This window comes from Martes martes (genome assembly GCF_963455335.1).
Source record: "Martes martes genome assembly, chromosome: 10".
NCBI classification, from domain to species: Eukaryota; Metazoa; Chordata; class Mammalia; order Carnivora; family Mustelidae; genus Martes; species Martes martes.
The window spans coordinates 54,472,008-54,485,564 of NC_137898.1; the positions used below are offsets into that span (position 1 = coordinate 54,472,008).

The 13,557-nt window shown below is 37.5% G+C and overlaps 1 protein-coding gene across 1 annotated transcript; it reads right to left on the reverse strand.

Annotated features, from left to right (window-relative positions):
• Nucleotides 1-287: 287 nt before the first annotated feature.
• On the reverse strand, nucleotides 288-1,253 carry LOC308350022 (olfactory receptor 56B34-like; the record flags this gene model as incomplete). The annotated part of the gene is made up of 1 exon (XM_080815023.1): nucleotides 288-1,253. One exon carries the CDS (start codon nucleotides 1,251-1,253, stop codon nucleotides 288-290), a length of 966 nt encoding a protein of 321 aa, XP_080671149.1.
• Nucleotides 1,254-13,557: the final 12,304 nt, after the last annotated feature.

Here is a 13,557-nt window from a genome sequence, read left to right on the forward strand (position 1 = left end):
ACCTTGGGCAAGTTTCTCAACTTTCTTGCTTCATCTGCAAAATATATAAATAACAATTATACTTGTTTCATAGGGTTGTTATGCAATTATATGAGTTAATATTTGTGAAATGTTTAGAACAGTGCCTGGCACTTAGTATATGCTTTACAAAATAGGTGAATACAAAATAATATGAATTGATGTTCCTAGCAATTGGGAGACATGCAATCTAACCCAGTGCTGTTACACTCTAAAGCCGGTGCTCTTTCTGTAATACCAGTTATAAAACACTGCCATTTAAAGTTGGCTCACTTCCTAGACACGTTGTTGCCCAAACCAAGCACCTTCTGGAAGCCTACTCTCAGCTCCTGGGTCCGGAGGGCATACACCATGGGGTTAAAGGCTGGGGGCATGACACTGTGTAGCACATTGAAGAGAGCAGGGATGACAGGGACCTTTCTTCCTGCCAGTTGGGTGACAGACACAACAATAACAGCTGTGTAGAAAAAGAGAATGAGGATGAGATGGGAGCTGCAGGTACTCAGGGCCTTCGATGTTGCTTCAGCAGAGTTCAGCCTCAGCACGGAGCGAATAATCAAAGCATAGGAAGCAAACACCAGACCCATGTCACTCCCAACCATAACCCATACCAACACCAACTGGTAAAATCTGTTAATCGTGATGTCATCACAGGCCAGACTGGTGACCCCCAAATTAGAGCACAGGCAGTGGTCAATTTCATTCCTGGAGCAGTAGTGTCGCTGGGCAGCCAGTACAGGCACTGGGATGGTCAAGAGGCCATTCCTGAGCACCATGGACAGTGTGGCTTTGATCACAAAAGCCTCAGTGACTATGGAGGGGTACCGAAGTGGGTAGCAGATGGCTACATATCTATCGACAGCCATGCAGAGGAAGATGCCTGACTCCATGCCCATAAAAGAGTGGATGGCGTAGATCTGAGCAAAGCACTCAGGGAGGCTGATGGCCTTGGCCTCAAACCAGAGAATGGCCAGTATCTTGGGCATGATGGTGGTAGCCAGGCCAATGTCCACTATAGCCAAGATACCAAGGAGCCAATACATGGGCTGGTGCAGGGAAGGCTCATGTTGGATGGTGATTAAGATGAGGATGTTGGCACCAAGAGCTAAGATGTAGAGCAGAGCCAGGGGCAGGGAGAGCCAGTGCTGCCAGTCATGAATGCCTGGGAGCCCCATGAGGATGAACTCAGACACTTGGAAACTGGAGCTATTGTTTATGCTCAAGGAGGTATCCATATCATGGGATGTCTTCTCAGCATCTATCTGTGAATTAAGGGGAAATAAGCATAGGCTATGGTAAGCTCAGCTGAGGCTCAAAATTTGTGTAGATGTAGAAGATTTATCCTTTATAACTCAAGAAGTCCTTTTTAAGATAATGTATCCTCAACCCATTTGGACCCCTGAGAAAAGTTTGGATAAGAACAATAGAAGAGCCAAAATAGATTCTAACATAAAGATTTTTAGCAGAATAAAAGTGAAGATTTATTGGCTTTGTTTTCTGGAAATTCTGGGTAGATGTGTGTATGTGTGTGTGTGTGTGTGTGTGTGTGTGTGTGTGTGTGTAAAGCAGACACATAGCAGAAGACTTGTACATTATAAAGAACCCAAAGTTAGAGGGCAGAGGTATTTTCTCCATTGTTGGGGATCTTCACGAAGAGACCAAGCAACCACAGGGAGAACCTTGACCGTGTTTTTCTTTTAAACAATGCCTGTGGTTGACAAATGATATCTCCACAAAAATCATGTCATTTAATCTTCACCCAGCAGGGGTTGGTATTTACATATAAGGATACAGAGGTTGAATGATTTGTCTAGATAAGAATCATTTTTGAAAACACTAATAAGTGAGAAAACTTGAGCAAAATTTTAATCTCTGGCATCAAATCCTAGCTAAAAGGTTAATATCTGTAGGAATATCACTATTTCGTCTGCTGATTATGAAAGTAATTTAAAGACATACATAAAGCTATATTTTAGAATCATCAATTTTATTAGTAAAAGATTTAAGGAGAGAAAATTACTACCAGACTTCCCAACACTTTCAGAGTTTTGTGTGGTATAGGTTTAAAGCAGTAGGCATTTATCACGCACATTTAGACCGTTTCATTTAAGTGATTTCACAGCTCGTTATTGGTCCTTTATACACTCTGTCCTCCTCATTCTCACAGTCTCAGTTTTGTTCACTCTTGAACTATTGCAGACTATTTTCAAAAATTTGTATCAAAAAGCATACAGGCATTATGGTTTTGGAAAGCTTTAATACCTGAGAATTCTTTTTTTTTTTTTTAACGTTTATTTGTGAGTGAGACCTTCCCTTGTCAAATATTTAGGTATAAATATTGCCTTTCCAAATCTCTATCTTTGCTTCATTGATGGCATTAAGTATAAGAACAAGCCTCCATCCCTCACTGCCTCTGTGAAGAATGAATGACCATGCCTTTTATAATTATAATAAACATACAGTACTCATGAAATTGAAAAATAAAAATAAAAAAATAAAACAGTAGCACTTTTAGAAAACAAAAAACAGAAGTTAAGAAAAATAACCATAAATCAAAATCCCAACAAGCAAAGGTAATGGTTTTTAACATTTTAGAATATTTAATTTTCAACACTTTTTTGCTGAAAGATAATATGTTTTATAAAGTTTCATGTAAGTGGAATTCTTCATCCTGTGCTTTTTCTTAGTACATGTAAATTTCTTTTTTTTTTAATTAAAGATTTATTTATTTATTTATTTCACAGAGAGAGAGAGAGAGAGAGAGAGAGAGATCACATGTAGGCAGAGAGGCAGGCAGAGAGAGAGAGGAAAGCTGAACAGAGTCCGATGTGGGGCTCGATCCCAGGACCCTAAGATCATGACCTGAGCCAAAGGCAGAGGCTTTAACCCACTGAGCCACCCAGGGACCCTGTAAATTTTTATAAGTTCTATGTAGCACTCAGTCTTTTCTATTTTTTTGTGGTTAATTTTGTGCCAATATCAAACTGAGTTAAACATTTTAGTTTTACAATAAATTTAAGACACAAGAGGACTATAATCCCTTATTACCTATTCTCTTTAATTTTAAAGTCCTTTTCATGTGTTTGTTTTTCAGATTAAATTTGATTTCCTATATTGAGTACTAAAATAGCAATTTTGTTTGGACTGTGCAAAATTTGTAACTTAATTTTGGAAAAAAAGTTGACATCCTTATACTGTCAAGTCTGCTTATTCATCAAATGTGGATTCTCTCTGCCTTTGTTTAAATCTTCAAAAATATTTTATTAAAATTTTGTTCTGCAGTGTTCTTATTATTAGCATTTTGAGGTATTTTGAATGAATATGACTTTTTTCATTATGTATTCCATTGTGTATTTATGACCTATGGAAATCCAGTGAATTTACCTTTTTTGGTGTTATTATATTGGTTTTTGTTATTTCCTTTTGCATTCATTCATTTTGCTAAACTTGTGCTACTTTTAAATACTTCATGGATTTTTTTCTGTACTATCTTAACCAATTAATAATTGCTGATAAACCAGATATTTTGGGTTTATTATTTTATAAATTGCAATTTTGCTTGTTTTGTTATTTCTGTCTTGTGTCTCAACCATTTTGCTAAACTGTTGTCAATTTTTAAATTTTTCCCATTAATGCTCTTTTTCTGATTTTCTAGGTATAGCAAAAAGTCGCTTTTAGGGCATCTGATTGGCTTAGTCCACAGAGCATGCAACTCTTGATATCAGGATTGTAAATTAGAGTCCCATGCTGGGTGTAGAGAGTACTTAAAAATAAAATCTTAAAAAAAAAAGTGCAACAAATACCTTTTTAAAAAAGTTGCTTACAAACAGTGCTATTTTTCCTCTTTACAAATATTAATATATTTTAATCTTTGTTTCCTATCTCACTGAAACAGTTGGAAATTTATGATCAATGTAAAATAAGTATGATGGCAAATATCTTCAATTTTTGGTTGATTTAGTGGGAACTCAGCTTCAATTTATGTTAAATATGAGGTCTTTTAAAAAAATCATGTCTTTTGGGGTGCCTGGGTGGCTCAGTGGGTTAAAGCCTCTGCCTTCAGCCCAGGTCATGATCCCAGAGTCCTGGGATCGAGCCCCACATCGGGCTCTCTGCTCAGCGGGGAGCCTGCTTCCCTTCCTCTCTCTCTGCCTGCCTGTCTGCCTGCTTGTGATCTCTGTCTGTCAAATAAATAAATAAAATCTTTAAAAAAAAATCATGTCTTTTCGTTGAGTATAATAAAGCAATGTTTTGTTTAAAGTTGCTTTTTGTTCTAGGAATCTTGGGTGTAGAATTTATTATTCTAGGCCTGTTGGTTTATCATTGATTTACTGAAAATCCTAGAACTCAGTCTCATTTCTCTCCTGTTTCCTAGTCACAGAATATAGTTTCTGCAAGTCAAGAGCCTGAGAGAAGGGAGGTACTAGAGGTGGAGAATCAAATAAGGAAAGCCATAGAAGGCAAGGATAAGGCATATACTAACTAAACTCAGAGCGGAGGAACAGAGTTTCTTACAGGATGGTGGGAAACATCCATCCTCTCACTTTTAGGGTACAGGTCATTGACTGGTTTACTTAGTACTTCAAGGTCTTGGAAGATACCTGTAATGCGTTTTGTAGCTGTGTCTGCTCTCCTGGCTTCAGCTGCCTTTGTCAGCCTTTTGTTGTTCAGAACAGATTCGTGTCCTTGCTTGTCACCCTTGGAGTCTGGGGTTTTTGTATAAATTAGGTCCGTGAGATGTCTGATCCTGGTGCGGTGCTCTCCAGGCCCTCCCTGCTTTATAACAAACATCCTCCAGGGTCTTTTTTGGCATTGCAGTGGGAATACAACCCAAGTGTTGTTAGGGATTAGTCACAAAATGGGTCTGTTCATCTCTAATCCCAGAGCGGCCCACAAGATGGACAGCTTTTCACTCAAGGATTAACTCACTCTTGTCTGATGAATAGTGCTCTTCATTCTAGGAAGGTTTTGAAGTCTGCCTATCTCAAAATATATCTTTACTTTGTATGCTTTCCAGAGATTGCCCCTATTTCCTGATCACAAACACTATGAGTAACCTGTTTGTGTTGCCTCCTCATCCTCACTTCCTAGAGCTTTCTTGTCTCACTGAAATTTAACTTCCGTTTTAGCATTAATAGAAATTGCTCTTGCTGATGGTCTCAAGTGCCAAAAGTATTGGGTGTTTTTTGTAAATACCCAGATTACTCAGGTAATCTTACTAGAGCCCTCACTATTATTTGTGTTGATCAGTTCCTTTTCAGGACGATTTGCCTCTCTTGTCTTTTATGACATTGTAATTTAAGTGTTAATTAAACTGGAATAAAAGAGTGATGTAGAATTTGTATTCAGATCAAATGTTCCTTAATCAGAGATGCGTTCTCTGATCAATTTATCTAAAATAGCAGTCCTGACTCTGTAACTCTCTGCTCTATTTGTCTCTATGGCACATATCACATGTCATGTTATCAAGTCATTTATTTGTATTTTTTTTCTTTTTCACATTAAAATATAAGTTCCCCCAAAGTATGCTTCTTGTAATTTTTGTTCATTGGTCTGTCCCCAGCACTTAGACCAGTTCTTGGCACATAGTAGATATTTTATGAATATTCGTCAAATAGACGAATGGATATTGAGAAGAGTGAATAGAGAAGCAGACTACAGGAGTTTCAAAGTGTGATGCTTACATTCATAGGCAGTGACATTTTACCCTTTTCTGTTTAATAATACATGTATTCTAGCTACATATACTATATATACTATTTATTTATTAAATAAAACTTTAATTTTTATTTTAATTTTCTCAAATTAGCTTAAACTCCCATTTACTTCTTTGTTGCTTAAAGGCTGCTGTCAGAGATTCTAACAGCCAAAAATTACTCAAAATACACTAACATTGTGGTGGAATGGAATCAATATATATTTAAGTTTTTATTTTAATTCCAGTTAGTTAACGTATAGTGTTACATTAAATTTCAGGTGTACAATATTGTGATCCAACTCTTCCATATATTGCTCTGTGCTCCTGAAGTTAAGTGTACTCCTTATTCCTTACCACCTATTTAACCCATCACCCTACCCATCTCCCCTCTGGTAACCATCAGTTTGTTCTCTATAACTAAGGGTCTGTTTCTTGATTTCTCTCTCTCTCTCTTATTTTTCCCCCTTTGCTTGTTTCTTTTGTTTCTTAAATTCCACATATTAGTGAAATCAAATGGTGTTTATCTTTCTTTCTCTGACTGACTTACTTTGCTTAGCATAATACACTCTAGTTCCATCCATATTGTTGAAAATGGCAAGATTTCATTCTCTTTTGTGGCTGAATAATATTCCGTGTGTGTGTGTGTGTGTGTGTGTGTGTGTGTATTACATCTTCTTTATCCATTCATCAATTAATGGACAGGTGGGTTGCTTCCATATCTTGGCTGTTATAAATTATGCTTTTGGCCTTCTGACAGGTGAGAGGTGGTATCTCTTTGTAGTTTTGGTTTGTATTTCCCTGAAGAGTGATATTGAGCATCTTTTCATGTGTCTGTTGGCCATCTTATGTCTGGAAAAATGTCTGTTCATGTGTTCTGCCTATTTTTTAATTGTATTGTTTTTTGGATGTTGTTTTATAAGTTCTTTATGTTTTTGGGTACTAACCCTTTATTGGATACGTCATTAGCAAATATCTTCTTCCATTCTGCAGGTTGCCTTTTAGTTTTGCTGATTGTTCCATTTGCTGTGCAAAAGCTTTTTCCTTTTATGTAGTCCTGATAGTTTATTTTTACTTTTGTTTCCCTTGTTTCAGGAGGTATATCTAGAAAGAATTGCTATGACCTATGTCAAACATAGGTCTCTGCTCTCTTCTAGGATTTTTATGGTTTCAGATCTTACATTCAGGTCTTTAATCCACTTTGAATTTACTTTTGTGTATGTTGTGAGAAAGTGGTCCAGGTTCATTTTTTGCATGTTGCTGCCCAGTTTTGGAATGGAATCAATATTTTGATTTATGTGTGAAAATTCATTTTTTTTGCTATAATCCAAGTTATGTAATGCTTTAGCAATTTTGTTTAATAGAATATTGTGCTGTTAAGGTTTTGTAATATATTGCAAAATGAGGTGTAGCTTGCTAAAATTAAGATATACCAAGTCGTAAATTATTATTGTCAAGCTATAGCCAAAGAAAGTCAAGAATTGCCAGCACATTAGGGAAATTTGCTTCTGGACTGTAAAAAAGCATGGTTAGGGGAGTAAGCAATTCTGGTGGAATAATTATTTATATTTTGGTAAAATATTTGTAAAATTTGGTAAAATTACCAAAACATTGGTAAAAAATTTTTGGTAAAAATAAATTTGTATATCGATAAAAAATGTGAAGTCACAACCAGAAGGGTTTGGGAATAAAAATATTTTGTTCAGGACATTGTAGAAACGCTGTGGAGAGAAATGGTATAGATTTCCAAAGGAAAAACATTGATAAACATTTCATAGGCTTATTCTCTACTCTGAAATCATGAGGTATTTCAGAAAACCTACAAATATCTAAAATTATCTTCTCTAATAGAATGTCAGTTGCTCTCAGAATGACTGCTGTCTGGTTGTTTTAACTAATGAACTTGCCCAAAGGAAAGGTAAATATGCTCAGTGGGTTTCTTCACAGTATCGGAAGGACTAAGTGATAATGACAATAGAAGAGGATGGAATTATTTTCAATCACAGACAATGAACTGGCAATGTGGTCTGAACTGGACCTTTGATAAGATGAACCTCAGTATGACATGCAAGATTATGGAACACTATGAACTTGGAAAAAGAGAATGTAAAAATGGGCATATTGATTCTCATTAGCAAAACCCTTTTGTGAACTCAGAAGTGGTGTAGCATCAACAATTAGATGTGTTAATCCACTTCCTGGTGGAGTCTTCTTGGGTTACCTGAGATGAATGGTCATGAGATTATTTTATCACGCTATCATGATATCATGGGCAATAAATAAATAAATCAGTTTAATCCACTGACTCCTTCTGAAGCTCAAAATTGTTCTGTTTGTCAACAGGGACAACCAGAGACTCAAAACAACTATTGGTCACTACGAGACCAACATGTAGCTAGCAAGTGGAGAGTATTGATGGTTCCTGACTGTGATAGGGACATATTCTGGATTTCAATTTGCATATTTGGTAATGGAAGCAAATACTTCAAATATCATTGGAGGATTAGAACAGAAAGTATTTTTATTTTGGATCCTCTGTTTCTAGATCTTTACAGCAAGGAACCATCTTCCAACAGACTAGTGAAAAGATGCTCAACATCATCATCAGGGAAATACAAATCAAAACTATAATGAGATATCACCATGCATCAGTCAGAATGTCTACAATCAACAACATAGGAAATGACAACATAGGTGTTGGTGAGGATATCAAGAAAGGGGAAACCCTCTTACACTGTTGGTGGAAATAAAAACTAGTGCAGCCACTGTGGAAAACAGTATGGAGGTTCCTCAAAAATTTTAAAATACAACTAACCTATGATCCAGCAATTGCATTATTAGGTATTTACCCAAAGGGTACAAAAATACTGATTTTGAAGGGATACTTGCCTCCCTGATATTTATACCAGCATTATCAATAACAGTCAAATTATAGAAAAAGCTGAAATGTTCATTGACTGATGAATAGATAAAGAAGATGTGGTAAAAAAATGCAATGGAATATTACTCAGCTAATAAAAGAGAATTTAATCTTGCCATTTGCAAGAATGTGGATGGAGCTAGAGAGTAGTGTGCTGAGCGAAATAAGTCAGTCAGAGAGAGAGAAATATCATTTGATTTCGCTCATATGTGGAATTTAAGAAACAAAACAAATGATCATAGGGGGAAAAAAAGAGAGGCAAACCAAGAAACAGACTCTAAACTATAGAGAACAAACTGAAGGTTACCAGAGGGGAGATGGGTGAAATAGGTGATAGGGATTAAGGAGTGTGGTTGTTATGATGAGCACAGGCATTGTATGAAAGTGTTGATTCACTATATTGTACACCTGCAGCTAAAAGCTAATATTACACAGTATGTTAACTAACTGGAATTTTAAATAAAACTAAAAAAAAAAAAGGTACCCATCTTACTGCCTTACACCATAGAACCAGAGGAGAAAAAGAGATTAATCTATTACCCGGAGTAATTAAACCCCAAAACTAAGGGGAAATTAGATTGCTTCTATGCAATGGGGACAGGAGGACTATGTTGGGAACCCAGGATATCCCCCAGGTGCCTCCTAGTACTTCCATGCTCACTAGTAAGGGTTGATGGAAAAGTATACTAACGATAAAGGGCAGGATGACTGAGAATTCAGATCTTTTAGGAATGAAGGTTTTCGATACTCTGCCAAGTTTTGGCAGAGCTGTTATAAATATGGTAGAGATCAATAATGACCTTGTGAACAATTACAGAAATTAGAGCTGTAGTAGTTTTGAATATTTTATATTGGCTTTTCATTTGTGAACTTCTCTTTTTATATATGAACCTTCTCTTTCCTTTCCATTTTTATTTTATGTACGTTATTGAAAGCTAACCGAATAGTTCAGTCTTTGGTAGGTAACAGAATATTTGATTGGCCTCTGACTGAGTTTGAGGAATATGGTAATTTTTCCAGCAGTGTATACACCGACTCTTGGGATTGTGCATCTTGTTATTTTTGGGGAAAAAGTGACAACCTCTTTGTATGAAGAATAGTTGTATCTTTTATGTTTATTATTATTTATTATTATTATTTAGCTGTCTTTTAAAAAACAGAAGTATTGAGTTGTTTTATTGTTATTTGGGAGTTCAGATGTGCGTGAAATAGTGCATTTGGAAGCTGAGTAGTCAAAAGTGTGAACCAGGCTGTTTATCAACTTCTTGTGCCTCAGCTACAAATCCTGTTGTTTGGCCTGCTCTCTGCAAGTGGATTTAGGTCCTTCAGTAATATGCCTTTATCTGCTGGAACGATGCTAAACTTTGGCAGTAGAGGGCACTGGAGAGACATCATAAGAAGAGAGGTTTTTTTGGGTTACTGTTTAAGTGAGGTAAAATCCAAACAACATACAATTCAGCATTTTAACTATTTTAAAGTATTTAATTCAGTGGCTTCTAGTACATTCACAATGTTGTACAACTATCAGTTCTAATACAGAAATTTTCACCATCCTCCAAAGAAACCCTTTTGTACATAGTTGTTTCTCACTTTCCCTTTCCTTTAGCCCATGGTAATTACTTAGCTCCTTTCTGTCCTTATGGATTTGCCTATTTTAGATATTTCATAAAAATGGTATCATATGATATGTATCTTTTTCTTTCTGGCTTTCTTTCATTTAGCCTAATGTTTTTGAGTTTTATCCACGTTGTAGCATGTATCAGTACTCCTTTACTTTTTCTGGCTGGCTGATTTTCCATTGTGTGGGTATACCGCATTTGTTTAATGCATTCCTCAGTTGATGCACATTTGAGTTGTCTTCATTTTTTAGCTATTAGGAATAATGCTGTTAGGAATATTTAGGAATAAATATTCATGTCCAAATTTTTGTGTGGACATACATGTTTTCAGTTCTCTTGGGTGGTACCTAAGAGTGGAATTGCTGGGTCATGGGGTGACTCTTGTTAATCACTCCCAAGAGCTGCCTGCCTCTCTTCCGAAACTGCTGCACTGGTTTACGTCCCCACCAGCGCCGTGTGAGGGTTTTATTTTATCCATAACTTCCCCAACACTGGCTTTCCGTATTTTGAATTATAAACATCCTGGAAGGTGGGAGTGGTATCTCATTGTGGTTTTGTTCTATACGGTAATGAAGACATAGCTAATGCTGTTTCGAAATGACAGGTTCAAATGAAATTGTCAGCTGGATATGAAAATAAATGTTCTAGAAAAGACAGATAGGCAATTAAAAATAAAATAGTGTGACAGTATTAAAATCACATAGGGCAGAACAAATGGGTAAATGTAAAGCATGTGACAAAGAGGAATAGTTTATAAAGATAAAACAGAGTGCACATCCCTTTTTATGCACATGGCACATAGAGTGAGTGGAGAGAATAATTAGCTGCTCTTATCTTTCTGTTGTGTCAGAGTTTTCCAGGTTGGATGTGAGATGTTTGCAGATTTTCAAAGGAACTGAGAGACACATCCCCAGCAAGTTATTGAAAGTGGCACTTGGGGCTCCTACACATAGACCCATGCTGTGTGTTTTTGAATGAATGAATAAATAAATGAAATAAATATGTGAATGAAAGCTTGGAGGCAGCTTTGAGGATGGCTCAACACTGCTATTCACTGCCGGGATCCAGCCTCGGCAGGTACAGGTGTCCCCGAAGGAGGGGTGGTGTTTGCGAGATGAATGGGAGAGCCACACAGCGAGTTCTGGTCAGTAGTCAGGCATCTCCATCTTTATTCTGATTATCGAGCTTCTTATATAGGCAGTTTAATGGGGGTGGGGGTTCCAAGCATTCATCATATAATTTCTCTTTTTTCACCACATGTTATTTTAGTTAAACCATATGGTACAGACTGGTGCCAGGGATGGGAGACAGGGTCTTGCTTCTTGACTAATCACGTCCCTCAGAAAGCCATGGAAGGTAGCAGAGATATGTGCTTTTTGGTAACTTATTTTGGGGTCTGCAGTAAAACAAGATATAGGTTAATGGAGAATGAGAAGCTATAGGGATGAACTAGAAAATAAAGAACTGTAGGAAAACAGGATATAGGTTAATGGAAAATGAGAAGATTGAGGGATGAACTAGATAGTAAGGAACTGCAGGAAAACAGGAGACAGATTAATGGAAAACGAGAAGCTATCTGGAGAAACTAAGTATATAGGAGGGAAGTAGGAATGAGAAGGCGTTACCTTTGTAGGAGGCAGGGTATATATATATATTTTTTTTTTTAAGATTTTATTTATTTATTTGACAGAGAGAGATCACAAGTAGGCAGAGAGGCAGGCAGAGAGAGGAGGAAGCAGGCTCCCCGCTGAGCAGAGAGCCCGATGCAGGACTCGATCCCAGGACCCCGAGACCATGACCCGAAGGCAGAGGTTTTTAACCCACCGAGCCACCCAGGTGCCCCAAGAGGCAGGGTATATTTTAATGGCTTGGTTTGTGAAAGCCTTGGGCAAACATCAACTTAGATAGGAAACCGTCTATTGCAGTACACATCTAAAGTTCTCCATTGTTCTAGGTACAGAATAATTTACCTCCTCGGAGTTGCTCCAGTCCTTAAGCCTGAGAGATGTTTGCGGCAGATTGGAAAGGGGCTCTTTATTTGAGAGAGATAATGGGGATCAGAGGAAAAGGTAAGAGACTAACAGACCATGCTTATCTGCAGGGCTATCCCACCCTCAGCAGTCACCGGCAGGGCAGGTGTTAGGCCTGCATTAGTTCAAACCTTAACGTAGTGGTGCAATGCCCTCAACCAGGCCTCATGGCTCCCAACAATTTACTAGTTGATGTATAATCATTCAACCTGAGTGCCTTTTTGTTGTGAAAAAGGGTTAATAGTATACTATGTTTCCTAACTAAGAAGGCTGCTGTGAAGACTACATGAAATTAGTTGATCCATTGTGGGAAAGTGTTCTGCAAACTGTAAAGAAGTCTTTAAGGTTAGATGTTGTTATTACCCTACTCCTTTGGGGTAGAAACAGTGGAAGTTGGCTTAAGTTCAAGCCTTTTCTGTGACTGCTTCTTGCATACCTTTTCTTACTGGAGAAGTGCTTCAGTGTGAATCAGTGGCTATTGTTGGTCAAGGGTGAAGTAATAGCTCCTTTTGGAGAAAGTTTATAGTCTCTGTTCTTGAGTAAGTGTTCAAGCATTACTCTTAGGATGGCTTGTCCCACATATGGACTGACTTCCTGCAGGTCTGCTGCCCTGCCCAGTGCTCACTTCTCTGGTAGGATGAGCTCATGGCGTTGCTTAAGCCCTGAGCAGTCTTCTAAGACTTCCAAGGTGGACTCATGCAAATTTTTTGAGGTCATTCTTCATATCATGGTCCAGGATATTTGATACATAGGTCCACAGACTATCTTATACTGCTGACCAGCCACATCATGAATCAAGTATTAAGCATTTGTCATGTGCGGAGTTCCTGTACTAGGCTCAGAGAAGGTACAAAAGGAACATGGATCAGCGTTCTTATACTCAAAAGTGTGCATTTTTAAGAAAGATTTTATTTATTTATTTGACAGAGAGAGATCACAAGTAGGCAGAGCAGCAGGCAGAGAGAGAGGGGAAAGCAGGCTCCCTGCTGAGCAGAGAGCCCGATGCAGGGCTCGATCCCAGGACCCTGAGATCATGACCTGAGCTGAAGGCAGATGCTTAACCCACTGAGCCACCCAGATGCCCCCAAAAGTGTACATTTTTGTTAGATGGGCAAACAATAAAATTTAAATTAGATTTAACTGGTTATTTGGAGCTACTTTTCTAGGGCATTTTCTGGGACTATTTTCTTCCTTTCCTAGAAAGAAAACTTTGCTGCATAATTAGATCAGTTTTTCCCTGTGTATATCATATCTCAAAGCCTGTTTTCTTTGTTG